The sequence below is a fragment of the Panulirus ornatus genome, chromosome 14 (assembly GCF_036320965.1).
Source record: "Panulirus ornatus isolate Po-2019 chromosome 14, ASM3632096v1, whole genome shotgun sequence".
Classification (NCBI taxonomy): domain Eukaryota; kingdom Metazoa; phylum Arthropoda; class Malacostraca; order Decapoda; family Palinuridae; genus Panulirus; species Panulirus ornatus.
Window position 1 is genome coordinate 6694801 of NC_092237.1, and position 27500 is coordinate 6722300.

The 27500-nt window shown below is 46.7% G+C and overlaps 1 protein-coding gene across 1 annotated transcript in view; it reads left to right on the top strand.

Annotated features, from left to right (window-relative positions):
* Window positions 1-3893: 3893 nt before the first annotated feature.
* Window positions 3894-27500, top strand: part of LOC139753238 (uncharacterized) — a 126454-nt gene continuing 102847 nt past the window's right edge. Inside the window, exon 1 of the mRNA XM_071669471.1 lies at window positions 3894-4562. Within this exon, the coding sequence (XP_071525572.1) occupies window positions 4560-4562 (3 nt within the window). The 5' untranslated portion in view covers window positions 3894-4559. The remainder of the gene's footprint in view (window positions 4563-27500) is intronic.

Consider the following 27500-nt stretch of genomic DNA (forward strand, 5'->3'; position numbering starts at 1 on the left):
ACAGTAATGGTACTTACTGAGGAGGGATGAGGTCTGGCTAAACTGCCTAAATTAACTGCCTCCCGTAAACTGACTCGACCAACTTCTTTCATTAACTGTCTTCGACGAACGGGGGCTCTGGAAGCTGCCTCCAGGTACCTGCCTCCCATGACTGGCTTCCAGTAAGTTGACTGGAATATGATTGGCTCTACTGACCCCCTGAGCACGACGGTACGACCCTTCAGCACGACGGTACGATCCTTGACCACGAAAGTACGACCGTTGACCACGACAGTACGAACCTTCAGCACGACGGTACGACCTTTAACCACGACAGTACGACCTTTGTGTATGATGGCCAGGCGTTTGACCTGACTTCAGTAGTCCGGCATCAGACATCCTGTCTATCTAGGGAACTCCACATTGCACAAAGGACTTCAAGTTTGTGCCTCTTCTTGAGAAACTGGGAGTCCTATTGAGATGTTGTGGACTCTTCTCTCCTGAACGGTTGATCTGGTCACACGAAAGGAATTGATCCGTCCTCGTATGAAGTACTGCTCTCATGTCTGGCGAAGGTTCTGGCCTTACATAGTCATTAAGAGGGTCGAGTCCACAGCCATCCAGACTTAACAATTCTCTCAGTTTGACCTCAAAAAATTGACTCACTTCTCGCCGCAGTGTCTGGTTCTCTTTCCCTCTTCTATAGATATTACTTCGGGTTTCTGCTCCCGAGACTTGGCTGCTGGTGTCCCCCCCATACCATTAGCTAGACCACATAATACTAGGCAAGCCACTGCGTCACATGGTTACTAAGTAGCCCAATAGCAGCTCCAGAATGGCGGGTTGTCGTGATGTCTATTTCTTTCCTTATACCGCTAAGCTTTGGAACTCTTCACCCTCTCATGTCTCCCCCAACAGCCACGACCTTGTTGAGGGACAATGTACTGGACTAAAGTCCCAGAAGAAAAAAAAAATCCAAATAATGCCCAGTTTAATCGTACGCCATACGAGAGATATGCTAATGTATATTCTCACATAATTACCAGAGAGTATGTTGAATAACCTCTGACCCCAGGAGTGAGACTATGTAGATTATACTCTTAAATTGAAAGTTGAGCGGGTAGTGAGGAGGCAGCGGGCTGTGCCCTGGGGAAGATGATGGTGTTCGCAAATTAAACGCCAGACCCAGACTGAGTCATGGAGACTGGCGGACCAAACCTAAACCGGCCCACACGACGCAAATGTTGATGAAAGATTTCTTCATAAGAGACAGGAAAGATTTCTTCATAAGAGACAGGAAAGATTTCTTCATAAGAGACAGGAAAGATTTCTTCGCAAGAGACAGTAAAGATTTCTTCATAAGAGACAGTAAAGATTTCTTCATAAGAGACAGTAAAGATTTCTTCATAAGAGACAGTAAAGATTTCTGCATAAGAGACAATAAAGATGTCTTGTTATCATGACGCATTAACTAACCTAGTATGTATGTATGTATGTATGTAATATAGAGGTATATCATCTCTCTCTCTAGATAGACAGATAGATAGAAAGAACGGATGTACGAATACAGAGATATAGACAGACAGACAGACACACACACACACACACACACACATAAGCAGTGGGTGGCAGCCAGCCACCACCGACTAGGGAGGCAGTACCCACCTGAGGATCGGGGATGGGCGCAATGAGCCTGTACTACGGTGGCTGTCAAGTTTCTCTCCCTCTCTCTGGATCACGGAACTCTATTCGCGATAATGCTTACGCGCGAGGCCTGCCCAATGGTGATGTCTAGTCACAAGCAAAAAACATTTAGAGGGGTAGGAAATAACACACACACACACACACACACACACACACACACAGACACATACACACACGTATATATATATATATATATATATATATATATATATATATATATATATATATATATATATTTTTTTTTTTTTTTTTTTTTTAAACTATTCGCCATTTCCCGCGTTAGCGAGGTAGCGTTAAGAACAGAGGACTGTGCCTTTTTTGGAATATCCTCACCTGGCCCCCTCTGTTCCTTCTTTTGGAAAATTAAAAAAAAAACGAGAGGGGAGGATTTCCAGCCCCCCGCTCCCTCCCCTTTTAGTCGCCTTCTACGACACGCAGGGAATACGTGGGAAGTATTCTTAATCCCCTATCCCCAGGGATAATATATATATATAAATATATATATATATATATATATATATATATATATATATATATATATATATATATATATATATATATATATATATAAACAGCCATTTGATTCTTCAAAACTATGAATATAGTGAACCACAGTCATGAGTCACTCACACGACCCCGCAACCAAGACACAATTATAATTAGCAGGTGTATCACTCGAACAGTATCTTGACAGATACTCGAACAGATACTTTGCAGCTACTCACCAACACATATCATAACATTTTCCCCAAGAGTGACACCTTACATGTCGACCGTGTTCAAACCATATGTCATTTGACTCACAAATATTCCCCATTTGTGTGTCCCTGTGTGAGGGGGGGTTTGAGGGGGGTTTGAGAGGGGGTTGTGGCGGGGTTGAGGGGGGGGGGGTTATGAATACCATCTATTTTTGTAGGAAGAATATTTGGGCAACAATCTTACGTTTTCTCTAAGTGTTTCAGCCGGGACTTAAATCACATTCGCTAAAAAGTACAGTCTTTCTCTTTTATAACTTCCTGGCGTGGCGGGTAATGTTGTGAGAGAAATGGTTGCTTAAGTCTTGTAGCGGGCTGGTGGTGAGATGTGTTCTTATTCTTGTTTCTCTTGCCTCCTGGGCAGGTGTGTGTGTGTGTGTGTGTGTTGTGAGGTGTATGTATGCCAATGCTTTGAGATACATTGAATATATATATATATATATATATATATATATATATATATATATATATATATATATATATATATATATATATTTATTATCTTATTTTGCTTTGTCGCTGTCTCCCGCGTTTGCGAGGTAGCGCAAGGAAACAGACGAAAGAAATGGCCCAACCCACCCCCATACACATGTATATACATACACGTCCACACACGCAAATATACATACCTATACATTTCAATGTACACATATATATACACACACAGACACATACATATATACCCATGCACACAATTCACACTGTCTGCCTTTATTCATTACCATCGCCACCTCGCCACACATGGAATACCATCCCCCTCCCCCCTCACGTGTGCGAGGTAGCGCTAGGAAAAGACAACAAAGGCCCCATTCGTTCACACTCAGTCTCTAGCTGTCATGCAATAATGCCCGAAACCACAGCTCCCTTTCCACATCCAGGCCCCACACAACTTTCCATGGTTTACCCCAGACGCTTCACATGCCCTGATTCAATCCACTGACAGCACGTCAACCCCGGTATACCACATCGATCCAATTCACTCTATTCCTTGCCCGCCTTTCACCCTCCTGCATGTTCAGGCCCCGATCACTCAAAATCTTTATATATATATATATATATATATATATATATATATATATATATATATATATATATATATATATATATATACATATATATATATATATATATATATATATATATATATATATATATATATATATATATATATATATATATATATACATATATAATCTAAAAACAAAGCTGATATCTACATTTGACCCATATAGCACGTGGATGAATGGGGTTCCAACATGGTTCCTCTGACAGGCATCATTATAGCAATAATTGTGTAACTTTCTGATAAATTTTCCCTAAGCAGGAGAGCGAAAAGTAAAAAGGACGACGTGACAACTCAGCCCCCGGGGAGGAACGTTATGGAATAGGCTAAGTGACAACCGCTAGGAACCCGTTCCCGGGTCTCCCCGGGATGTGGCTCAGTCGGGCCGCAGCCACGGAGAGAGGAGGTTGTGCGCTCCGCTCTCTCAGCGTCTCTGAGACCTCGCTAGTGAAACACACTTGACTGAGAAAACACATAATAAGAGGACTGAAGCGCTTGTGCGTCGGTCGCTCGGAAGCCACTCGGAGCGGTCGTGACTGTGTGTGTGTGTATGTGTGTGTGTGAGTGTGTATAGGTCGGTCGGTCTTGGTGGTTTAAGAGAGGACCAATCACCAGCGACGCCTCCTGGCTCGTGTTGAAGACGTGGGGGACCCCCCTTGTTCTGGCCGGGTTCACCAGCGCGGCTTTGCTCCCACTGAGCCGGAAGCTCCTGAAGACAGCATAAATCAAGTGTTCCTTTGCCTGAGGTGGGAGAAGGAGAGGCGGGCGGCGAGGCGCGTTGATTACACACAGCACCGATCTTCTCCTCCCCCCCCCCTTTTTCCAAAGAGACTGACGCCGACTCTCAGCGTCCAGGAGGGGCGCCCCAGTTACTCGTGTGTGTGTGTGTGTGGGGGTTGGTGGTGGTCCACTACATAGACTCCTTCCGCGGAGGACGTGTTGCCGTGTGTGTGGGGGGGAAGAGAAGGATGTGCGTGAGGGAAGGCCCGGCTCCCGCGCCCTGAGCTTCTCGCCCGCTATGGCCTAAGACGTCTCCGCCAGCATCCATCTCTTATAACATGGTAAGTCCCGGCCAGGATGGACCGACCTCAGTCGCGCCATTGTATCCTGGTCAGAAGAAGAGGAATGGAAAAAAGAAAAAAAAGATAAATTTCTCATTTGTCTCCTTGGCCGCGAGCCAGTTTGGCTTGGCCGCCCGCCCCCCCGGCTGGCGTACAAACACCCAGCCACTCACTCCACGGCCACTCCACTCCGGTGTTATGTTTATTTCATTGTAACGTCTTCGTCTGGCTCAGGGGATCTAGTGGGGAACTGATCGTGTGTGTGTCAGTACGAAATTTCCCCTGTTGGTATGTGAGATGTAGGATGGCTCCGGTCTCGTCCCCGGACTGGAGGATGGCACTGGTCTCGTCCCCGGACTGTAGGATGGCACTGGTCTCGTCCCCGGACTGGAGGATGGCACTGGTCTCGTCCCCGGACTGGAGGATGGCACTGGTCTCGTCCCCGGACTGGAGGATGGCACTGGTCTCGTCCCCGGACTGGAGGATGGCACTGGTCTTGTCCCCGGACTGTAGGATGGCACTGGTCTCGTCCCCGGACTGTAGGATGGCACAGACTGACCTTGTCCCCAACACTAGGATGGCAGTGACCTGGATCCGTTGGCCAAAAACTGGCACTATTTGCCCCCCCTCCCCCCCACTCCTCTTCTGGCCCGCTCCCCGGTAATGGGTGGCACTGGGTCATCGGGTCAACGCTCCAGCAGCAGCAGCAGGAGTAGGACGCGCGCGCCTCTGGTCTCCCAAGGGCAGGCGTCGCCTCGGAAGAAACAGCTGTAGTTATACCCCCTTCCCCATGGAGCGGTGTGTGTGTGTGTGTGTGTGTGTGTGTGTGTGTGTGTGTGTGTGTGTGTGTGTGTGTGTGTGTGTGTGTGTGGGGTAGGGTAAGGTTGGAGGTGTGTTTGTGTGTGTGTGTGTGTGTGTGTGTGTGGTAGGGTAAGGGAAGGTTGAAGGTGTGTGTGTGTGTGTGTGTGTGTGTGTGTGTGTGTGTGTGTGTGTGTGTGTGTCAACCCCAGGGCTAAGGTAGGCCTAGAGCCCGGCCAGATGGTAACAGCCTGGCAGGGAACCATTGTGTTTCGTCACTTCCATCGTCAGTGCCGAAGCGAAAACATCAGCTCCCGAGGGTGGACCCCTTGAAGGACGAATGAATTTTTTCTTGTGCTCATCTGTACGTATTTCTTCCTTTTTTTGTCTTTCTCCTGTATGCTGGTGTGTCATATACGTGTCGTGTTCAGACTGTCATCCGGGTGTCATGACACACCCCCTCCCCCTCAGTGATTGTGTCAAGGCCCCCACCCCCCCTCAGTGACTGTGTCATACGGGTGTCAAGGCCTTTCAGTGCCTGTGTCATACGGGTGTCACAGCCCATCCGGTGAGTCACCTGGGTGACACAGAAACTGTGTCAAAAACACTTCAAAGAAATGAATCAAAAGAGGGTCGTCTGTATTTAGTGTAAATCTACTGTATTCACACTGTGTCTACTGTAATCATTGTAATGAGTCTTCTGTATTCATTGTGAGTTTATTGTATTCAGTGTGAATCTACTATACTCACTGTGAGTCTACTGTATATAGTGTGAGTCTACTGTATTCATCGTGAGTCTACTGTACTTATTGTGAGTCTACTGTATTCAATGTGAATCTACTGTATTCATTGTACGTCTACTGTATTCACTGTGAGTCTACTACATTCACTGAGTCTACTGTATTCATTGTGAGTCCACTGTACTTATTGTGAGTCTAATATATTCAGTGTGAATCAACTGTATACACTGTGAGTCTACTGTATACAATGTGAGTCTACTGTATTCATAGTCTACTGCATTCATTGAGTCTACTTTAAGCAAGGTGAAACTACTGTACTCACTGTGAGTGCTGTACTCATGGTGAGTCTACTGTATTCAAGGTGAATGATATGGAGTTTTGAGTAAAACGTTCGGGCAGAGAAAAATAAATCAAGTGTGTGTGTGTACAGCATTCTTACATTATCAAAGCAAGCTTTAATTGGCAATTAATAGAAACCTACACCAATAGAAAAAAATCTCGTTTTTAATATTTGATATCAAACAGATTAGAAGTGAAGGGTTGAGGCCGAGTTTGGTTATCTGTTACTCATAGTTTTTGAGATATGAGAAAAGGAGGCTCACAGTTCTTTGATTTTTGAGTCATTTCATTCTTTTTAGACCTGTTGGTTTGTGGGATGTCTAAAATGGAGAGAGAACGTTTTGGTTTGTGGGATGTCTAAAATGGAGAGAGAACGTTTTGGTTTGTGGGATGTCTAAAATGGAGAGAGAGTTTTCAATGCATTTTGGATAAGGACGGTCGGGAAGTTTGGCAAGAGAGCACATGAAGAGTTAACGTGATCACATTGGCCACGAAGCTAGTGTGAGCCATCGCTGTAGACTCCTATTCCTGGCCATGGCAGGAGCTGGGAAGCAATCTACAGCATTCTTATGAGCCATCGCTGTAGACTACAGCATTCTTCATTACGTCTGACGACGCTACGACAAGCTAACTTAGTAGAGGTGTGGCTAGCTTCTGCTTAATCTCGTTCTGTATTGTACAGTCAGTCCTTGACTTACGATTGGGAGACGCGATGCTTCGGACTTACGAAGCTTTAATATCCGGGTTCCGGTATTGTAACGAACCCAAGTCTCGTTTGCCCAGAGGATACACGACTGGACGAAATAACCTCAAGAGGTATAATCTAAGCAAGTTTTATTGTGTTTATATTAGTAATACACATTTTGATACTAGTCAGTTATAGATAATGTGATAGTTCATCTACAGCTTCTTCAATTTAAGTCGAATTTGGTAACTAGTTCTGATGATGAGTTGAACATGTCTGTGAAAAAACCACAACTTCACACACACACACACACATTCACAAACGCACATACAGCAATACCATCACACAATCATACACCAAATGTTCACTTTCCAGCACATACATACACAGAACACTCACACACACACACACACACACACACACACACACACACACACACACACACACACACAAGGGTACACCGAAACTTTATTACCAACCTCCAATATCCGGATGCCGTAATGAAAATAGAATGTTAATTTTTCGGGGGAAAAATATATATTTATGACTCTTGAAGTTAATAATATATTTGCAAACAATCGGAAATAATGACAGGTCATTTTCCCGAAAAATATATATATATGTTCAGTTTCGGTCATTTGGGCTCATGAATTTCTGATATTTATATATATATATATATATATATATATATATATATATATATATATATATATATATATATATATATATATATATGTATATATATATATATGCGACAGGGGTCGCTGGTGGGTGATTGGTGTAGCCGCATTATTGGTTGACGAGTCGAAATGCTGTGTTAAAAGACTGTCGAGCTGGCTACCCAGCTCTGAGCTTTGCCCTCTTAGCTTTCTTTAGCTGGGTGAGGGTGATGCTTGTGTGTGCATCGCTGGGGAAACATTCTCTCCATCCAGCATGGTTCTGTGGTTGTGTTTGGTTGGGGGGAGGGGGACAGTTTCCTATGGTTGTGTTTGGTTGGGGGGACAGTCTCCTATGGTTGTGTGGTTGTGTTTGGTTGGGAGGGACAGTCTCCTATGGTTGTGTGGTTGTGTTTGATTGAGAGAACAGTCTCCTATGGTTGTGTGGATGGGGGAGCGGTCCTCTGTGGTTGTGTTTGCTTGGGAAACAGTCCTCTGTGCTTGTGTGGTTGTGTTTGGTTGTGGGAAACAGTCCTCTATGGATGGGTGGTTGTGGCTGGTCCATCCGCTTGTGTAACCGACCATAACCCTCATCGCTGTTATCATGTTGTTCTCGGTCCAGCGAGTGTTTCTCACAGCACACGAACCTTTTCCCCCCAGCGACCTGTACGACGTGAGGTAGTGCAGTGGCGCAAGACGAAAAATGAAGTGAACGCTATTTGCGAATAACCGACCCACTTGCTCCATTAATGATGATTACTTAAAAGCGAAGAAACAAGGGTTTTATATTCCAGTGATTTTTTTCCCTTCCCTCCCACCGCCCCTCCTGTATTGTTTCCCCATCATTGAGTTATTGAGTTTGCTTCGCTGGGAAGTTGGTTCCCCTCAGGTCTCTCTTCTCAGCCATCCTTCTCAGGCTGCTGCTTCCGGTCAGTCTCTCTCAGCTACTTTTCTTTTTCAAATCTGTGGCTGAGTTATAAGTCATTTTGTCCTTTCTGTGGCAACTGACCTCAGGTATTGCTCTCAATATACCCCCCTCCCAACCAACCAACCGCACCTCTCTCTCAGCTCCTACCCCTCAGTCACTCCCTGGTGGCACCTTCCTCAGGTATTCTATCTCAGCTATACTCCTCCCGGCCGTCCATCAATCTATCTCTATATCTATCTCAGTCATGGGTCGCAGTTATCAGCTTTATATCAGTAAGTTTTACTGATCTCCCTCAGCCGACCTTACCTGTCCTCAGCCAGGACTTCCCAGTCACCCTTCCAGCCACTCCTATCGGAGCTCCTCTCTCAGCGCCTCCTCCCAACCCTCTCTCTCAGCTCCCCTCGGTCAACCGCACACAATCCTCACCAATCGCCCCCTTCACCCCCTCTAGCTACCCCCCCCCCCCTCTCTCTCAGCTGACCCTCCCAAGCCACGGAATTCCATCCACCTTTCTCAGCTGCTCCCTCATAACCCACTTGACCCCTCGAAGCCACTCTGCATCAAGCCATCGTTAGAAAGCGACCTCGTTCAAAGGCAATAGTCTCAAGGTAGGATTTCCCCGCCTCGTTTCCCACGACCTACTTTGCCAGTGTGGTGGTGGTGTCAGTGATGGTGTCAGTGGTGGTGGTGGTAGCGGTGGTGGTGTCAGTAGTGGTGTGGTACAGCTGGAAGCTGGCAGCTGGCAGGCCTCCCTATGAGGCGAGGGAGGAGGAGGAAGAGGAGGAGGAGGGAGGAGTTGAATTGGGGGTTGGCTTAGGGAGGTGGGTGGGTGGGAGAGAGAGCACCCACAGTCGTAATGAAAATACCTCACATAGCTGTCGTGCAAGAGACCCTGGTGGCTCGTGCTGCACTTCTGTTAATAATACTAACGTGGCCACTACCCTTGCCCCCCGCAACCCCCCTAGGTGTGCCACTAACCCTATCCCTCCTTTGGCGGCCACTAACCCTGGCTCCCTTTGGCGGCCACTAACCCTGGCTCCCTTTGGCGGCCACTAACCCTAGCTCCCTGGCGACCACTAACCCTGGCTCCCTTTGGCGGCCACTAACCCTGGCTCCATGGCGGCCACTAACCCTGGCTCCCTGGCGGCCACTAACCCTAGCTCCCTGGCGACCATTAACCCTGGCTCCCTTTGGCGGCCACTAACCCTAGCTCCCTTTGGCGGCCACTAACCCTAGCTCCCTGGCGACCACTAACCCTGGCTCCCTGGCGCCACTAACCCTAGCTCCCTGGCGACCATTAACCCTGGCCACCCTGGTGTCCGCTATCCCTAACCATAACCACGCCTTCAGGAGTGGTCACAGCCAGCCGCGCCCCCCACACACACGCCTCTGGTCGTTACGGCCACCGTAGATAACGAACAATGAACACGACAGAAGCTTTAGAAATGCGCGGGCGCGCGAGGGAGGAGGAGCAGCAGTCGTGTGCCTATGGCCAGGAGACGTGGCTGGGTCCTGAGAGGAGGGGCGTGTGACGGTGAGTGAGGCGTCAGGGTGCGGGTTCAGAGTGCGTGAGATGATCCGTGGCACGTTCTCCTCACCTCTCAATTGGATGCCATCCTCCGCTAGATGGAAGTCTGGGGGGTTCCTGCTCCTCGTTTCCCTGGTGTTCTCCCTCCCCCCCCCCTCCAAAAAAAAGAGCTGGGCTGGTCACCTCCCACCCTCATATTCCCTGACCTTTGACCCCTACCCTTGCCTTACGACCGGAGGTCACGCCATCATATCCCGAGGGGTCGGAATTTCTGTCGTCATTTGCCTCACTGGCACAGAAGATCTCGAGGCTGACGTATGAGACGCCTGGCTGGTCAACACACGTCTTGGTAATCTGTGCCACCAGGATGGCAACCCTGACATAGAGGATATTGTAACCCTGATTTAAATATCATCTTCGCACCAAAAACCTTTCCGGGAAAATCATTCTTCTTTACGTCCCGATTCAAATTCTTAAATCGGCAGGACTCGAACGCGTATCAGCAATCGTGTACGAGTACCAGCACTCGTGTACGAGTACCAGCACTCGTTATTTGTGAGTTCTTAAAATTAAAGGCCTCACTGACCTTTATTTAAGGTGTCTCATATCATGTACGGGCGAGGGTATTATTAACGGTGCTTTGGGTACTGTGATGCAAGCCATTTCGTAGAACGCATTTCCGATTCACGTATCGAATACCTTTTCTTTTCATGACCCAACCCTGCTGTAACACCTGCATGACCCATGACGAAACCATCAGGTCTTGAGAAATACACAAGACTTTCATCTCCGTTTTCATCTCCGTATGGACCATACAAGCATGGGAATGTATGACGACTCCCGCCCTTATTCATCGAGTCATGTGGCCTTTTGTTACCCCGTCGCTCACTCGATGGATTGTTGTGTTTGACCCTCATTAACTGGATGACGAGACAACAGAGGCGCGAATTATATCACTTGATTAAAAAAAAGGACTCCCCCCTCCCTCCCCGCGCGGTATTTCTGGCGCATCGCCTAAAGTGACAGTGTAAGAGGAGATCAAAAGAACGGGCTTCTGTCCATCCCCCCCTTTTTTTTTTTCTTTTAATTTCATTTTCAGATTCCGAATGTGGCCACGAGAGAGAGGCCTCGCCTCTCTCTCTCTCTCTCTCTCTCTCTCTCTCTCTCTCTCTCTCTCTCTCTCTCTCTCTCTCTCTCTCTCTTTAAAGCCCCAACGTCGCTCCCGCCAACTTTTATCCCCCCCTCCTGCTGGGGAAAGTTTTTTTTTAGGGGGGGGCGGCTTGGTTGGAATTACATATTCTGCCCCGAATTCCATACTGCATTCCGACCCTCATAAAAGACACCCCCACACAAGCTTCTGGACGTCGACTCCATTAACCTACTCACTGTCCAAGTTCATGTACCCGTGTCAACGACCAACCCTTATGAGCGTATGAACAGCTGGGTTGACTGGGGACGGAGTGCCGCAGCCAGGATTCGAACCCATTCGCTGGAGCCTGCACGGCTCGTAATATGAGTCGCAGTCATGAGAGGTTTTATTTTTGAGGATAGGTAGGTAAGGATAAGGACTTTATTAGCAATCTAAAGAAAGTTTCAGGCTAGCACAGTCGGGCTAAAAGGTTCATCCACCGTGCTTGAGGACTGAACCTTCGTGCTCAAGGGTCGAACCGTCGTGCTCAAGGATCGAACCATCGTGCTCAAAGGTTGAGCCATCGAGCGCGAGAATCGAATCATCGTGCTCAAGGGTCGAACCATTGTGCTCAAGGGTCGAGCCATCGTGCTCAAGAATCGAGCCAGCTTACTTTACTGATCGAACCGTCTTACTCAAAGATCGAACCATCGTGCTCAAAGGACCGAACCATCGTGCTCAAGAGATCGAACCACCGTGCTCAAAAGATCGAACCATCGTCCTCAAAAGATCGAACCATCAACTTCAATTATCGAACCATCGTACTTTAAGTAGACATCAGCTATTAAGAACGCCAAAACAGTCTCCTATAATTCACTATCTGCTCTATACATGTTATACCCTTTAAAAAAAAAAATATCTATGCAACAAATTATAGGAAACTGATACTTTTTTTTTTTGCTTCATTTATCACCACATTCATAATAGGTTTTCCATGGCATACGTGTTTGGGCCGGCTGGTTGACATGGGCCAAATTACTGGAAGGTCTAAGATAGGGATGATAATGAGAGACGGTGATGATGAGTAATAGGATGACTTCTAGTGGTGAGTCGTCATTGCTGGGTGATGACGGATGAAGATGATATGGCGAAGATGAACAGTGGCAGAGTTCTCAAAGTGCTCATCAGCCGCTGAACGATAAGTGACGAAAGGAAGTGGTCCCTTCGCGGGGATGGTTGCCTGGAAGGTGATGAGTTTTTGCTGGAAACACTGTTATTGATCCTGGGCGTCAGGAGGAGGTGGCGGCGGCGGCAGGAAGGGGGTGGTGGTGGTGATCCTGAGCGTCAGGAGGAGGTGGTAGTCTTCGCTGCCGGAGGACCTCGGACCTCGCGAGACCGACCAGATCTGGTTATCGGAAGCAACGTTTTCTTCTTCTTCAGGATCCTGGACACTGTCACCTGTTTTCTAGGGCCTCTCGACCCTTCCAGAGACCATCCAAGACTGGTCTTCAGGGTCCTAGAAACCTCCATCTAGTCTCCAGGGCTCAAGAGACCACCATTAACACCTGGTTTCTAGAAACCACCACAGCGTGACCTCGAAGGCCCTTAACGACCAACACCGTTTGGTCTCCCAAGGCCCCCGCAGACCTCCATCTGGTTTCCATGCCCCCAGGAACCTTAACCTGGTCACTAGCGTTTCAAGAGACCACAACACCTTCCTCTCTAGAGTCCTAGAGACCACATATTGGCGCAAACAGAAGACACCCGCCTGCCATTACTTCCCTCTATGCTAAATCCTTTACTGATTATCTTAATTAATTTATTAGTTTCCAGCGAGACACGTTCAGTATCTTCGAGAGACCTAACAGGTAGATATGATGGATGATAAACATACAGCTAAGCTTGACGGTGGAGGTGGTGTCTTCGGAGTCTGGCAGCGTCCTGCGACACTCCTTACCTTGACGACCCTAATGTTCGGGGGTGTCCTAGGACACTGGCGATGCTCCAGGGTGTCCTTAAGTCAGGCCCCTGGCATAGCCCCAGGTTGTCCTTTACCCAGGCCTTCAAAACATCCCCTCTACAACCCCGAGGAGTCCTTGAATCAAGGACAGACACAGCCCCAGGGGCGTCCTTGAGTCAGACCCCCTAGACACAGACCCCCGAAGTGTCCTCGAGTCACGCAAAGACATAGCCCCAGGGATGACCATGAGTCAGGCCCAAGATAAACAACCCCCTCACAACCCCGAGCATCTATGGAGTGATCGATTTGCCGCCACTAAAGGACCTTGTGGTTCTCCTCTTCACCAGGCCTTGTTCTTTTTTCAGACGCAAACCTTTGAACTTCGTCGGTGTCCGGGTTGGGACCCGCCGTGGGCGCTTAGCGTCCCAGTGATCCCGACCACCACTCCCTAACCTAATATCCCAGTCGCTCCTGCGACCTAACATGATCCTAGAGAGTCAGGCGCTCGCTCCTGAACGTCATTCAACTACACGAATCACAATCTGCTCACAGACGTATCGCGCCCACAGAGTAAAAGAGGATAAACAACACAATACCAGCTTCCTAACCACACTGCACCATCTTCCCGAGGTCTCTCGGAAGAAACGAGTTATGCCCAACGATCAGCATCGCTCCTCACAGTCAGGGTACATAAAGAAACACATACTTTTTGGGTTATCAAAAGTTTCGAGGGTGGAGGTGAATGCTCAAGATGCCTAAACCAGGGAGCCTGGCCAGAGAAGGAAGGGGGGGAGGCGAGTCTCACGCAGTAAACTCTGGTTTGATGCAAGTCCTCTCCAGGGGGGGTGAGCAGCCCCAGCCCCGACTGAGTCTTACGACTTCGAGCGTGTCTCCTGACGCCTACAGCTGAGCGGTTTTTGATGTCACACTTCGGGCGGCGGAGTCTCTAGAGATACCACAGCGTGAGAGGCGAGTCAGCCCATTGGCTCTTCGCTCGTGGGATGCGATACCTCAAGAATCCAAGTTGGAGGTAAATGGTCTTCCATTTCCTGCCGGCAGACAGGGAGCGAGAAGTCGGGCCACACAGCGGTATGCGTTGGCCGTCATACTCAGCAGTATGCTGGGCCGTCATGCCTAGCCCTACGTGGTCCCTGATGTAGCTGCAGTCATATGCATCTCTCCTTATCTCCGTCCCCAGACGACTGTGTGTATATATCAACATCAGCCGTGGCTTCTTCCTTAAGGTATCACTGCCGAAGACTCGCTGCCGTTTCTCGCCCTTCCCAACACCTGGGAGAAGATGGAACAGCTTCCTTTATCTCTGGGTCAGGAGCCATGTGCCAGGAGACTCGCCAGGGGGGAGGGAGGAATGCAGTTCAGTCAGATGGTTAGCCAGGTGAAGCAGCAGACGTCCCTCTGGTTGTTTGAAGACGATCAGCCGAGCCTGTTGACCCAGCAGAGCGGGTCTGTAGCCCGAGGGCTATCGGGCGGTCATATAACAGACCAGACCAAGGACCCACCTGCCAGGGGTATAACCTATGACGCAGCCTTCGCCTCGTAAGGGCATCATCATCATCAGACGGGCACTGACCTGTCGCAGTGTCAGGAGCCTGACCGTCTGCTTGGGTTTCGTGAAGGGTCAGACGGTCACCTGAAGATCAAGACCGTTTAACTGGCTTATAAGATTGACTCTAGCTAGACTCCGCCCCACTCGCTCCCCCAGCAGCTCTCGGGGAACCAAACGTGAAAATATTCCATAATTTATCAAGGTTGCCAATAACACCACTTCCCCACCGATCCCAGAGCACTCTATCTCATCCTGGAACCTCTGGAAATGCAGATATCCAGAAATCGTACCATGGGATTCTCCATGTCCCGAGGCGCAACGTTAACACAAGAGACGAAATCTTCTGTGATGGAGACGAAATCTTCTGTGATGGGTACTAAAGAACACGACTCTTTTTATGCATCATCCCACTTCTGTGGTGCCGGGTCTTTGTAATGAGCACAGACAAGCATGTAGATGATCTGTGCCTCACGTCTGGTTCCTAGGGAGGGAGAGCCCAAGTCTGTCTCTGTAACAGAGGTGGATGTCAAAGCCAGGTGGCCCTTTCAGTTACAGAGGACCCTGCTGTAATTCCCCAGCATACCCTAAAGCTGTATTGAGAGAGAGAGGAGGCTTGTGCCGCCAGCGGGTGGGCGCGGGCGTGTCGAGCCTGGCTCTGGGGCGTTATCGGCCAGCAGCTCGCTCGCTCACTCGCTCATCTCATTAACAGCGAACGTTATCATGACAGATGACACGCTCGCCAGCAGGAGCAACCTCACCGAGGAGAGTCATCAACCCAGACACTGGCAGACTACAATGGTGACGTTATCAAGGCTTCGTCCTCGGCTTACGCACACCATCGCCTGATCCCCCACACTATTCGCCCCGGGATCTGGAGGGGGTCATGTCGGAGAAAGGGAGTTGCCGACCTCACGTGCAGATATTAGGGGGGGGGGGGGGGGGGCCTTCCTCGTGACTGGAGTCGGTTTAGTGTCATATGAGAGAGAGAGAGACAGAGAGAGGGAGGAGGGGATGTTGTCCCAGGCAGCCATCCATGGAAGATCCAAGAGATTCACTCGCGTTCCAGGCATGTGAGAAGGGGTAACGGACCCCGACCACCTCCACACGCATCATGTGGCTTCCAGCGCCCCCTTCTCCCTCGTGTTGCCACAGCCAGTGGGGTCACCCCTGAGTAATCCAAGGCTGAGGGTGGCTAAGATGCGAGTGATCCACAGATCCCCTGTCCTTTTTTTTTTTTTGGTGGGGGACTCTACACTGACATGTGTGAGGAGAGGAGGAGGAAGAGGGGATTCCTTCCTCCCTTCCCATGACTGAAAGGGGATTACTGACCGGGGGTCAAACGCACGAGAGACCCAGTGAGGCACAAGTTGCGACCCAGCCAAGTGCTGCCGTGCCGTATGGGGCACGCCACTCGATGTGCGTTGGGATGCGTTACAGGAACTGATGCGTCTACCTGAGCGACTCTTGGACTTGAGGTATTTCATACGCAAGACATTTTACTCACTTTCGCGCTCCGTTCCAGCGAGAGGCTGGGGGTCAAGGGTCACAGTAGGGTTGTGGGCGTGGGGCTGATGCCTGACCTGAGCCCTACCGAATGATCAGGGATCCTTTGTGCAGGAAACTTGCGCCCAACTGATCAATCTTTGAGAAACGCTGATCATGAGGAGGAATATGCAAGTGGCTGGTACTGGCTGCTGGCTACCTAACACCTCCCTAGCCTGGTGATCTGCGGCACCTAGCGCCTCCCTAGCCTGGTGATTCACCCTAGCGCCTCCCTAGCCTGGTGATCTACAGCACCTAGCGCCTCCCTAGCCTGGTGCTCAGCAGTACCTAGCGCCTCCCTAGCCTGGTGATTCACCCTAGCTACCCCTCTACACACCAGGACTTCCTCCGTCCTTCACCCAGGGGGCGGCCAGAGATAACCTGTCGAAGGTGGTGAAGCTCTGGCTGGTTGGTGGTACGGCCTCCTGCAGACTGATCACTGGAGGGCAAACTTTCCAAATCACTCAGGACGGCTGGTCGTGGAAGAGGCAGCGAGGCGGGAAGAGCTTGGGAGAGGGTGGGGAATGGAAGAGAAGGCGTCCTGGAATGGGAGACGCAAGCACGGGGATGGAAAGGGGAGAGCAAGAGTAGGGATGGGTGAAGGGGATTTAGAGATCTATAGGAATCGAGTTTTTGAAGTTTGAGGCACGAGAAGGAAAGGAGAGAGAGAGAGATTTATCTCTGCGGGGTGGAGAACGAGAAAGAGAAATTGAAGTATTTGCAGAGAGAGAGAGAGAGAGAGAGAGAGAGAGAGAGAGAGAGAGAGAGAGAGAGAGAGGTTGGGAGAGAGATACAAGTGTTGACTGATTATAATGTTCCACCCGCCCCAACCCACCCTCCCCCAAGCAGCACACCATTAGTGTACTTTTACGAATTCAAGTGTTTTTTGTTTTTTTCTCCCCTCCATCCAGCGCCCCACTCGCTATTTTCTGTTGTTAATGCCACTCGCTGTTTTCTGTTGTCAATGCCACTCGCTGTTTTCTGTTTGCACGCCTGTCCTTTTCCCAGCAGCCATACTTCAGTCGTTGTACCAAAATGTTCTGTTCTTTATAACATTATCTCAAGCGGACCTCAGTCAAAAGGATTCCGGAGTCTGTATAGATAAGATTGGATGCTCTCTCTCTCTCTCTCTCTCTCTCTCTCTCTCTCTCTCTCTCTCTCTCTCTCTCTCTCTCTGTGCGTGTGTGTATACACACACACACACACACACACACACACACACACACATATTTATATATATATATATATATATATATATATATATATATATATATATATATATATATAGTCTCCTGACTTTAAGAGTTAATCTCAAATGATTTCATTCATCCTCTCCCCGAGTCCTGAAAATGAAGTTAATTGGGTGATAATCTAACACAGACACACACACACACACGTAACCACCTGTAACTACATATCTACGTGTGACCTCAGCCATCTACACTGACCCTAATGACATACGGAACATCAAGGTTAACTAGAAGGTTAATGTCTTTCAAAATCGGGGGCGATGGTCCATCTGCCGATATGGAGTTAATCTCAACACATAATCTGATCCATTCGAATTAATCATTATCATTTGATCAGTGCTATTCGTCTCTTTATGTCTGTCATTTGATCGTCTTTCATGTACCTCACTTTCGCTCCTCTGTGCCACCCCCTCCACAACCACAACCAGCTGATGTCATTACATCTTGGATGTGTGGACCTCCGCCGTCCCCCCCCCCTTTTTGTGGCCCCCCACCCACCCCCACTGACCCACCCGGGTCAGGTCCCTCGTAAAGTCCCAGGGGAAGCATCCTCCCCCATCCCCCCACACCCTCCCCCCTCCTCCAGGCGTCAAGGGGAAGAAGAATCGGTTAGTGAGGAGTGAAGGGCCGTCGAGAGAGAGAGAGAGAGAGAGAGAGAGAGAGAGAGAGAGAGAGAGAGAGAGAGAGAGAGAGAGAGAGAGAGAGAGAGAGAGATGGCAAGCCAAGATATTTTTTTCCCCTATTGTATCGAGGTATTGAGAGGACGAAAGTAACATTGTACTAGTATACTTTTTTATATGATATATAAAGAAGGAACAGAGAAGGGGGCCAGATGAGGATATTCCCTCAAAGGTCCAGTCCTCTGTTCTTAACGCTACCTCGCTAACGCGGGAAATGGCGAATAGTATGAAAGAAAGATATATATTTTCTTTTTCTTTCATACTATTCGCCATTTCCCGCATCAGCGAGGTAGCGATATATATATATATATATATATATATATATATATATATATATATATATATATATATATATATATATATATATATATATATATAACACGTTTTATACAACTGCTTTATTGTCCTCGCCGTATACATTCATCAAGAACACGGCGACCCCCGTATACCACACGACGCCCCCCATATACCATGCGACGCCCCCCATATACCACACGACGCCCCCCATATACCACCATATTGTGTTCACGGGGGTCAGGTCGTTCCACGGAGCATTACAGGTCGTACTGACGTGTTCGTAGGAGGAGGGGTCGTTTCGGCGTGCCCCAAGGGGTTTCAACACGTCCCCATCCCTCTGCGTTTCACTTTATACGGGACGCGTGTTTATTTTTCCCTCGTCTTCATTCCACCCGGACGATAATTTCCAGCAGAACCCTCGAATAACTTTTGTCGCCCGTAAATTATGGAGCCATAAACAACCCCCAGCTGAATAGAGGGCGCCATTTTCTGTAAATTCGTACGCGCCATACATTTTCTCTTTAATGGTTTGTTATGGGTCCTTTGTCCTGGTTTGAGAGAGAGAGAGAGAGAGAGAGAGAGAGAGAGAGAGAGAGAGAGAGAGAGAGAGAGAGAGAGAGAGAGAGAGAGAGAGAGAGAGAGAGAGAGAGATAGATCTGATAATGCAGTCTACGGATTTCACGTATCGTATTTCACTACCTCAACATGATTTGCTCTATCCCGTGTGGACCGAGAGAGAGAGAGAGAGAGAGAGAGAGAGAGGGAGAGAGAGAGAGACTCTCTCTCTCTCTCTCTTTACCACCAAGCCGGCTCAGAGAAAGATAATTCTCTCCACTCTAACCTTTACGTCAGCCCAGTAAGACAGGGTCACCGTGTCATTCCCCTACCAATCACTTTCATGCGTGATCTCTGAATATCTTATTTCCTTTTTTTTTTTTTTTTTGCGTCTGTGGGAGTGTTTCTCAAAGACTCCGAATGTCCCTTTTCTTAGTTCTGTGAGTGTCTTTCTTCGAGGGGTTGAATGCCTTCTCTCAGTCTTTGGTGTCCTTCTTTGAATCTTTGAGTGTCTTTCTTTGAATCAGTTGCCTCTCTTTTTTGGGGTGTCTGTCTGTCTGTCTGTCTGTCTGTCTGTCTGTCTTTCTATCTGTCTGTTTGTCTGTCTGTCTGTCTCTGGTGAACAGAGGTTGGGGGAAGAGGGGAAGAAGACAAAAGGCACGACACCTTTAATATCAAACGGGAGCAAAGACTTTTCCGGTCCCCCCATCCCCCTTACACCCTCCCAACTGTTCCTGTTACAACGGTAAGATGAACAGAGAATAGCCACACTGTGTGTGTGTGTGTGTGTGTGTGTGTGTGTGTGTGTGTGTGTGTGTGTGTGTGTGTGTGTGTGTGTGTGTGAGCTGTCTCTATTTACCGAGAGAGAAACCATTCTACTTCAGTGCCCCGTCTTCCCTACGTCACTTAAACCAGTCATTTCTGTATAATTATTCACAAAGAACCAATTTCCCAGTTTCTATGGAAGGGTCCTTGCGTCACCTAGGGGACCTTTCTAAAAGCTGCGCTTCTCTCAGTAGCAGGGGAATGTAGATTCCCTTCGAGTTAGAAGGGTCTTCGACGAGACTTCGACTCCCAGAGACACAGCCTCGCCGAAGGTGACTTTCTCACTCGATACGTGACCCACAGAAGGCGGAGTCCGGTAACACCTTATGTGACCCACAGAAGGGGGAGTCCGGTAACACCTTATGTGACCCACAGAAGGCGGAGTCCGGTAACACCTTATGTGACCCACAGAAGGCGGAGTCCGGTAACACCTTATGTGACCCACAGAAGGCGGAGTCCGGTAACAGCTTGTGTGACCCACAGAAGGCGGGGTCCGGTAACATCTTATGTGACCCACAGAAGGCGGAGTCCGGTAACACCTTGTGTGACCCACAGAAGGCGGAGTCCGGTAACACCTTGTGTGACCCACAGAAGGCGGAGTCCGGTAACACCTTACGTGACCCACAGAAAGCGGAGTCCGGTAACACCTTGTGTGACCCACAGAAGGCGGAGTCCGGTAACACCTTACGTGACCCACGGAAGGCGGGGTCCGGTAACACCTGCCATTTCTATCATCCAACATTATGACGGCCGGGGACACACCTGCTCTTGGCTCACAGTCTTCACTCCAGGTCTACGTGCCTGCCACATCCTTTGGACATCCTCCAGCAAATCTAAAGTTCCTCTCTCGGGCAAGCTGACCAACCTTGTGCTTCCCCAACGACACATAGATATATATCAATACAACTGATAGACTCAATAGACCACAATAGATCAAAGTTAGACCACGAGATAGATGAAGTTAGAATACAGTCAGCGGGAGAAGAATATTCTCGACGAAATTATATGATGATCTCGCGTCGACGACCATAATGTGTTGTGAGGGAGAGCCGCAGGTAATTAAGTTTCATTAATTGCAGCACAGACTGACTGCTAATTAAGTTAGGTCCTTCCCCACAGCTTAGAAGCTTAAGCCCAGTTTACCGTCAACACTCATGAGTCTTGGTGTGGCCACCACCACAAGGGCTTCGGCCATCTGTTGCGTCTCTCTTCATTATTATTATTGTGTTGTGTATTGCATCTAATTGCTTCCCTGAATCGAATATGATGCCTTGTGTTGTCTTCCAGTTCTGGGTTGGTCAATACTGTGTTTGTCTGTCGGTCATTACCGTCCATGTTGTTGACGGCCTGTTGTGGTTATCATCAGTTAATGATCCGGTGTTGCTAATCACTCTTCGCAGCGTTAATTAATTCTACTGATATACTAACCAATGACTGTCCTTCGGTGGTCTATTTCTTACTACGAGACACAATCTCTCTGGTCAAAAAGTGGTCATTAGAGTTTAACTATTCAAGTAACGAGTTATAATATAATGCCCACGCATGATGTTGCCTACATTAAAAGTCATGATCAAAGCGTCGGTTATTCTGCCTCTCTGTGTATTACGTCGGCCACGAAATGTATGTGTGTCGGAGGCAAAGCGAGGGAGGGGAGGGGGAGAAACAACTCCGTCAACTTTGATCGTAAAGTTTGTCTCGTAAGGTTTACGACGGATCGTAAGAAATGCCTGCACCTCCCTCAGTAGCAGCTGGGTTGGAAGTCCTATTCATTCCTCACGTATTACATACGATCAATTATCTTGGCCTTAACTTGACTTACTTATTTTTATCCAATCTTATTTATCAATCTATCGATCTATCTGTATATATATATAATTTTTCTGGAGGGCGAAAGGCAAATGAGCTTTTTGGATGAGTTACTCTGGGAGAGAGAGAGAGAGAGAGAGAGAGAGAGAGAGAGAGAGAGAGAGAGAGAGAGAGAGAGAGAGAGAGAGAAAGAGAGAGAGAGAGTTAATGGAGGTCTGGGGGGAGGGATGAGGAAGCTGGTGACCCACTAACTAAATGAGCTCAACCCCCACACAGGTGTATCTGTAGTACACCTGAGGAGGGACGGGCAACACCTTTACCCGCCCACCCCCTACCCTACCACACACACACACACACACACACACACACACATACACACACACACACACACACACACACACACACACACACACTGACTACAGCATCTCGACCTGGCTCTCAGAACCCACAACTCACAGCAAGTTCCGCAGCGACCCACTCTCTTCTTCAGCCCTCACAACTCACAGCCTCCTGCCACCATTCGCACCTTTATGACCCAGAGCGAATGGTAAAAAAAGAATATATATATATATATATATATATATATATATATATATATATATATATATATATATATATATATATATATATATATATATATATATTCCTATGAGTCCACGGGGAAAATTAAACACGAAAAGTTCCCAAGTGCACTTTCGTGTAATAATCACATCATCAGAGGAGACACAAGAGAGAAATATAACAGTCAGTTGATATACATCGAAGAGACGAAGCTAGGACGCCATTTGGTAAACATGTGATATATATTTCTCGACCATTTTTTCCCTCCTGCTGGGAGTTGAAGCGGAGGGAGAGGTGGTTTAGGGAGGCGCCTTTTGCTTTACTGTCCTCTGCTTCTACCACAGTCTGAGTTTAGTGAACAAATAACCTCGCCATGGACCATCAGGTCTCGTCTTCCCATGTATTCCCATCACATGTAACATTAAACCCTTCCCTTGTATTCCCATCACATGTAACATTAAACCCTTCCCTTGTATTCCCATCACATGTAACACCGCACCCTTCCCATATATTACCATCACATGTCACATTAAACCCTTCCCACATACTCCTATCACATGTAACACTGCACCTTTCCCATGTATTCCCATCACATGTAACACTGCACCCTTCCCATATATTCCCATCACATGCCACACCACATCAAACAACAAGTGAAAAACTAAGTCTCTTAAACTTCAGTTACGTAAAAACATCATCATTTGTGATGTGCGACTGCTGCTGGATCCTCATGCTGGTGATGGGGTGTTGATGTGATGGGTTATCTCAGCCACCAGTACAGCCACAGGCAAACACTGGAGTGGTGTTGGAGTGTTGCTGGAAGCCGAGGGTCCCCCGTCCGGAGGCAACACACACACACACACACACACACACACACACACACACACACACACACACACACACCTCAAGATTGAAGAGACAATTCTGTCTCCTCTCGTGGAGTAGGTTGTCCCCAGGATTTCATTTCCAGGCAGCTGTGATGTCGGGGACTCCAGCTTGCACGGAGGGGGACGGGGACGTTGGGGTGAGGGGACACCAGAGGGGAACGGGGGGAAGACGGAAGGGGACACGGGTAAGGCGGAAAACATGGAAGGGACGCAAATGGAAACCAGGCAAGGAGGGGACAGTAATGGAAACCAGTCAGGGAGGGGACAGTAATGGAAACCAGTCAAGGAGGGGACAGTAATGGAAACCAGGCAGGGAGGGGACAGTAATGGAAACCAGGCAAGGAGGGGACAGTAATGGAAACCAGGCAAGGAGGGGACAGTAATGGAAACCAGGCAAGGAGGGGACAGTAATGGAAACCAGGCAAGGAGGGGACAGTAATGGAAACCAGGCAAAGGAGGGGAAGGGTCACAGGCGACCAAGGAGAAGACATGGACACAAAATGACAATAAGAAGATACAAACAAGATCAAATAAACAGTGACGGGGGGAACGCGGAGGGGACGCGACGGGACACCGAAACGCCGCAAGGAGAGGACAAAGGCAAGGGGAGGAGGGAGCTGTGAAGACAACGACCATTCACGTAGTACAGCCGTCAGGAGACACGGGAACGGCTTCCTTCCAACACCACACTCGCGCACACACGACAAGCAATGACCGAAACTCTACGAAGGAACAGAGACATGTTCTGATCCCGCGGCACTACGTCCGAGAGAGAGAGAGAGAGAGAGAGAGAGAGAGAGAGAGAGAGAGAGAGAGAGAGAGAGAGAGAGAGAGAGAGAGAGAGAGAGAGAGAGAGAGAGAGAATATGTCATTTTGGGAGGGGCAAGGGCCACTCTCACCCAGGGCTGTGGAACTTTCTGAGCAAGAAGGACACACACACCAGAGTCGTCCACGCATAACGAGAATTAAGACAGGCTGTGAGAGGGAAGTGTGAAGTGGGCACTCTGGCCCCAGGCACACACCAAGGGATCCCAATATATATATATATATATATATATATATATATATATATATATATATATATATATATATATATATATATATATATATATATATATATACATCACATAATGCCCTCCAACAGCAAGGATTCGAACCGCTACCACGTTTGTCGGAGCTGTGTACACCAAGCACTTGGCAAAGACGCCAACGCAGACCCCGCACACAAATGGTACCGGTTCGAATCCTTGATGAGGGATGGGGCATTCCGTGTTCTGTGAAGGTGCGCGATCTGTGCTCTACATCTTCGTCTAACTGAGCAGTGCGTTTCCATGTTTACAGAGGCTGACACACGTTGACTGGTTCTGAGTTGCTTAAGATATGGTTTTGAGCTGCTAAGGAATCGGTTTACGTAGATAATGAAACGGTTTCCGTTGCCAGGAAACGTTCTAAGTTGCTAGGAAACGTTTTTTAATGCTACGAAACGTTTTCAGTTGTTTAGAAACGTTTTAGATTGATAGGTAACGTTTCAAGTTCGTAAGAAATGTTTTCCAAGTTCCAGGTACCGTTTTAAGTCGCTAAAAAACGTTTTAAAGTGCTAAGAAACGTTTCAAGTTGCTATGAAACGTTTTCAGTTGTTTAAGAACGTTTTAGATTGATAGGTAACGTTTCAAGTTCGTAAGAAATGTTTTTCAAGTTCCAGGTACCGTTTTAAGTCGCTAAAAAAACGTTTTAAGTTGCTATGAAACGTTTTCAGTTGTTTAAGAACGTTTTAGATTGATAGGTAACGTTTCAAGTTCGTAAGAAATGTTTTTCAAGTTCCATGTACCGTTTTAAGTCGCTAAAAAACGTTTTAAGTTGCTATGAAACGTTTTCAGTTGTTTAAGAACGTTTTAGATTGATAGGTAACGTTTCAAGTTCGTAAGAAATGTTTTTCAAGTTCCATGTACCGTTTTAAGTCGCTAAAAAAACGTTTTTAAAGTGCTAAGAAACGTTTCAAGTTGCTATGAAACGTTTTCAGTTGTTTAAGAACGTTTTAGATTGATAGGTAACGTTTCAAGTTCGTAAGAAATGTTTTTCAAGTTCCATGTACCGTTTTAAGTCGCTAAAAAAACGTTTTTAAAGTGCTAAGAAACGTTTCAAGTTGCTATGAAACGTTTTCAGTTGTTTAAGAACGTTTTAGATTGATAGGTAACGTTTCAAGTTCGTAAGAAATGTTTTTCAAGTTCCATGTACCGTTTTAAGTCGCTAAAAAAACGTTTTAAGTTGCTATGAAACGTTTTCAGTTGTTTAAGAACGTTTTAGATTGATAGGTAACGTTTCAAGTTCGTAAGAAATGTTTTTCAAGTTCCATGTACCGTTTTAAGTCGCTAAAAAAACGTTTTTAAAGTGCTAAGAAACGTTTCAAGTTGCTATGAAACGTTTTCAGTTGTTTAAGAACGTTTTAGATTGATAGGTAACGTTTCAAGTTCGTAAGAAATGTTTTTCAAGTTCCATGTACCGTTTTAAGTCGCTAAAAAAACGTTTTAAGTTGCTATGAAACGTTTTCAGTTGTTTAAGAACGTTTTAGATTGATAGGTAACGTTTCAAGTTCGTAAGAAATGTTTTTCAAGTTCCATGTACCGTTTTAAGTCGCTAAAAAAACGTTTTAAGTTGCTATGAAACGTTTTCAGTTGTTTAAGAACGTTTTAGATTGATAGGTAACGTTTCAAGTTCGTAAGAAATGTTTTTCAAGTTCCATGTACCGTTTTAAGTCGCTAAAAAAACGTTTTAAGTTGCTATGAAACGTTTTCAGTTGTTTAAGAACGTTTTAGATTGATAGGTAACGTTTCAAGTTCGTAAGAAATGTTTTTCAAGTTCCATGTACCGTTTTAAGTCGCTAAAAACGTTTTTTTAATGCTACGAAACGTTTTCAGTTGTTTAAGAACGTTTTAGATTGATAGGTAACGTTTCAAGTTCGTAAGAAATGTTTTTCAAGTTCCATGTACCGTTTTAAGTCGCTAAAAAAACGTTTTTAAAGTGCTAAGAAACGTTTCAAGTTGCTATGAAACGTTTTCAGTTGTTTAAGAACGTTTTAGATTGATAGGTAACGTTTCAAGTTCGTAAGAAATGTTTTTCAAGTTCCATGTACCGTTTTAAGTCGCTAAAAAAACGTTTTAAGTTGCTATGAAACGTTTTCAGTTGTTTAAGAACGTTTTAGATTGATAGGTAACGTTTCAAGTTCGTAAGAAATGTTTTTCAAGTTCCATGTACCGTTTTAAGTCGCTAAAAAAACGTTTTTAAAGTGCTAAGAAACGTTTCAAGTTGCTATGAAACGTTTTCAGTTGTTTAAGAACGTTTTAGATTGATAGGTAACGTTTCAAGTTCGTAAGAAATGTTTTTCAAGTTCCATGTACCGTTTTAAGTCGCTAAAAAAACGTTTTAAGTTGCTATGAAACGTTTTCAGTTGTTTAAGAACGTTTTAGATTGATAGGTAACGTTTCAAGTTCGTAAGAAATGTTTTTCAAGTTCCATGTACCGTTTTAAGTCGCTAAAAACGTTTTTTTAATGCTACGAAACGTTTTCAGTTGTTTAAGAACGTTTTAGATTGATAGGTAACGTTTCAAGTTCGTAAGAAATGTTTTTCAAGTTCCATGTACCGTTTTAAGTCGCTAAAAAAACGTTTTAAGTTGCTATGAAACGTTTTCAGTTGTTTAAGAACGTTTTAGATTGATAGGTAACGTTTCAAGTTCGTAAGAAATGTTTTTCAAGTTCCATGTACCGTTTTAAGTCGCTAAAAAAACGTTTTTAAAGTGCTAAGAAACGTTTCAAGTTGCTATGAAACGTTTTCAGTTGTTTAAGAACGTTTTAGATTGATAGGTAACGTTTCAAGTTCGTAAGAAATGTTTTTCAAGTTCCATGTACCGTTTTAAGTCGCTAAAAAAACGTTTTTAAAGTGCTAAGAAACGTTTCAAGTTGCTATGAAACGTTTTCAGTTGTTTAAGAACGTTTTAGATTGATAGGTAACGTTTCAAGTTCGTAAGAAATGTTTTTCAAGTTCCATGTACCGTTTTAAGTCGCTAAAAAAACGTTTTAAGTTGCTATGAAACGTTTTCAGTTGTTTAAGAACGTTTTAGATTGATAGGTAACGTTTCAAGTTCGTAAGAAATGTTTTCCAAGTTCCAGGTACCGTTTTAAGTCGCTAAAAAAACGTTTTAAGTTGCTAT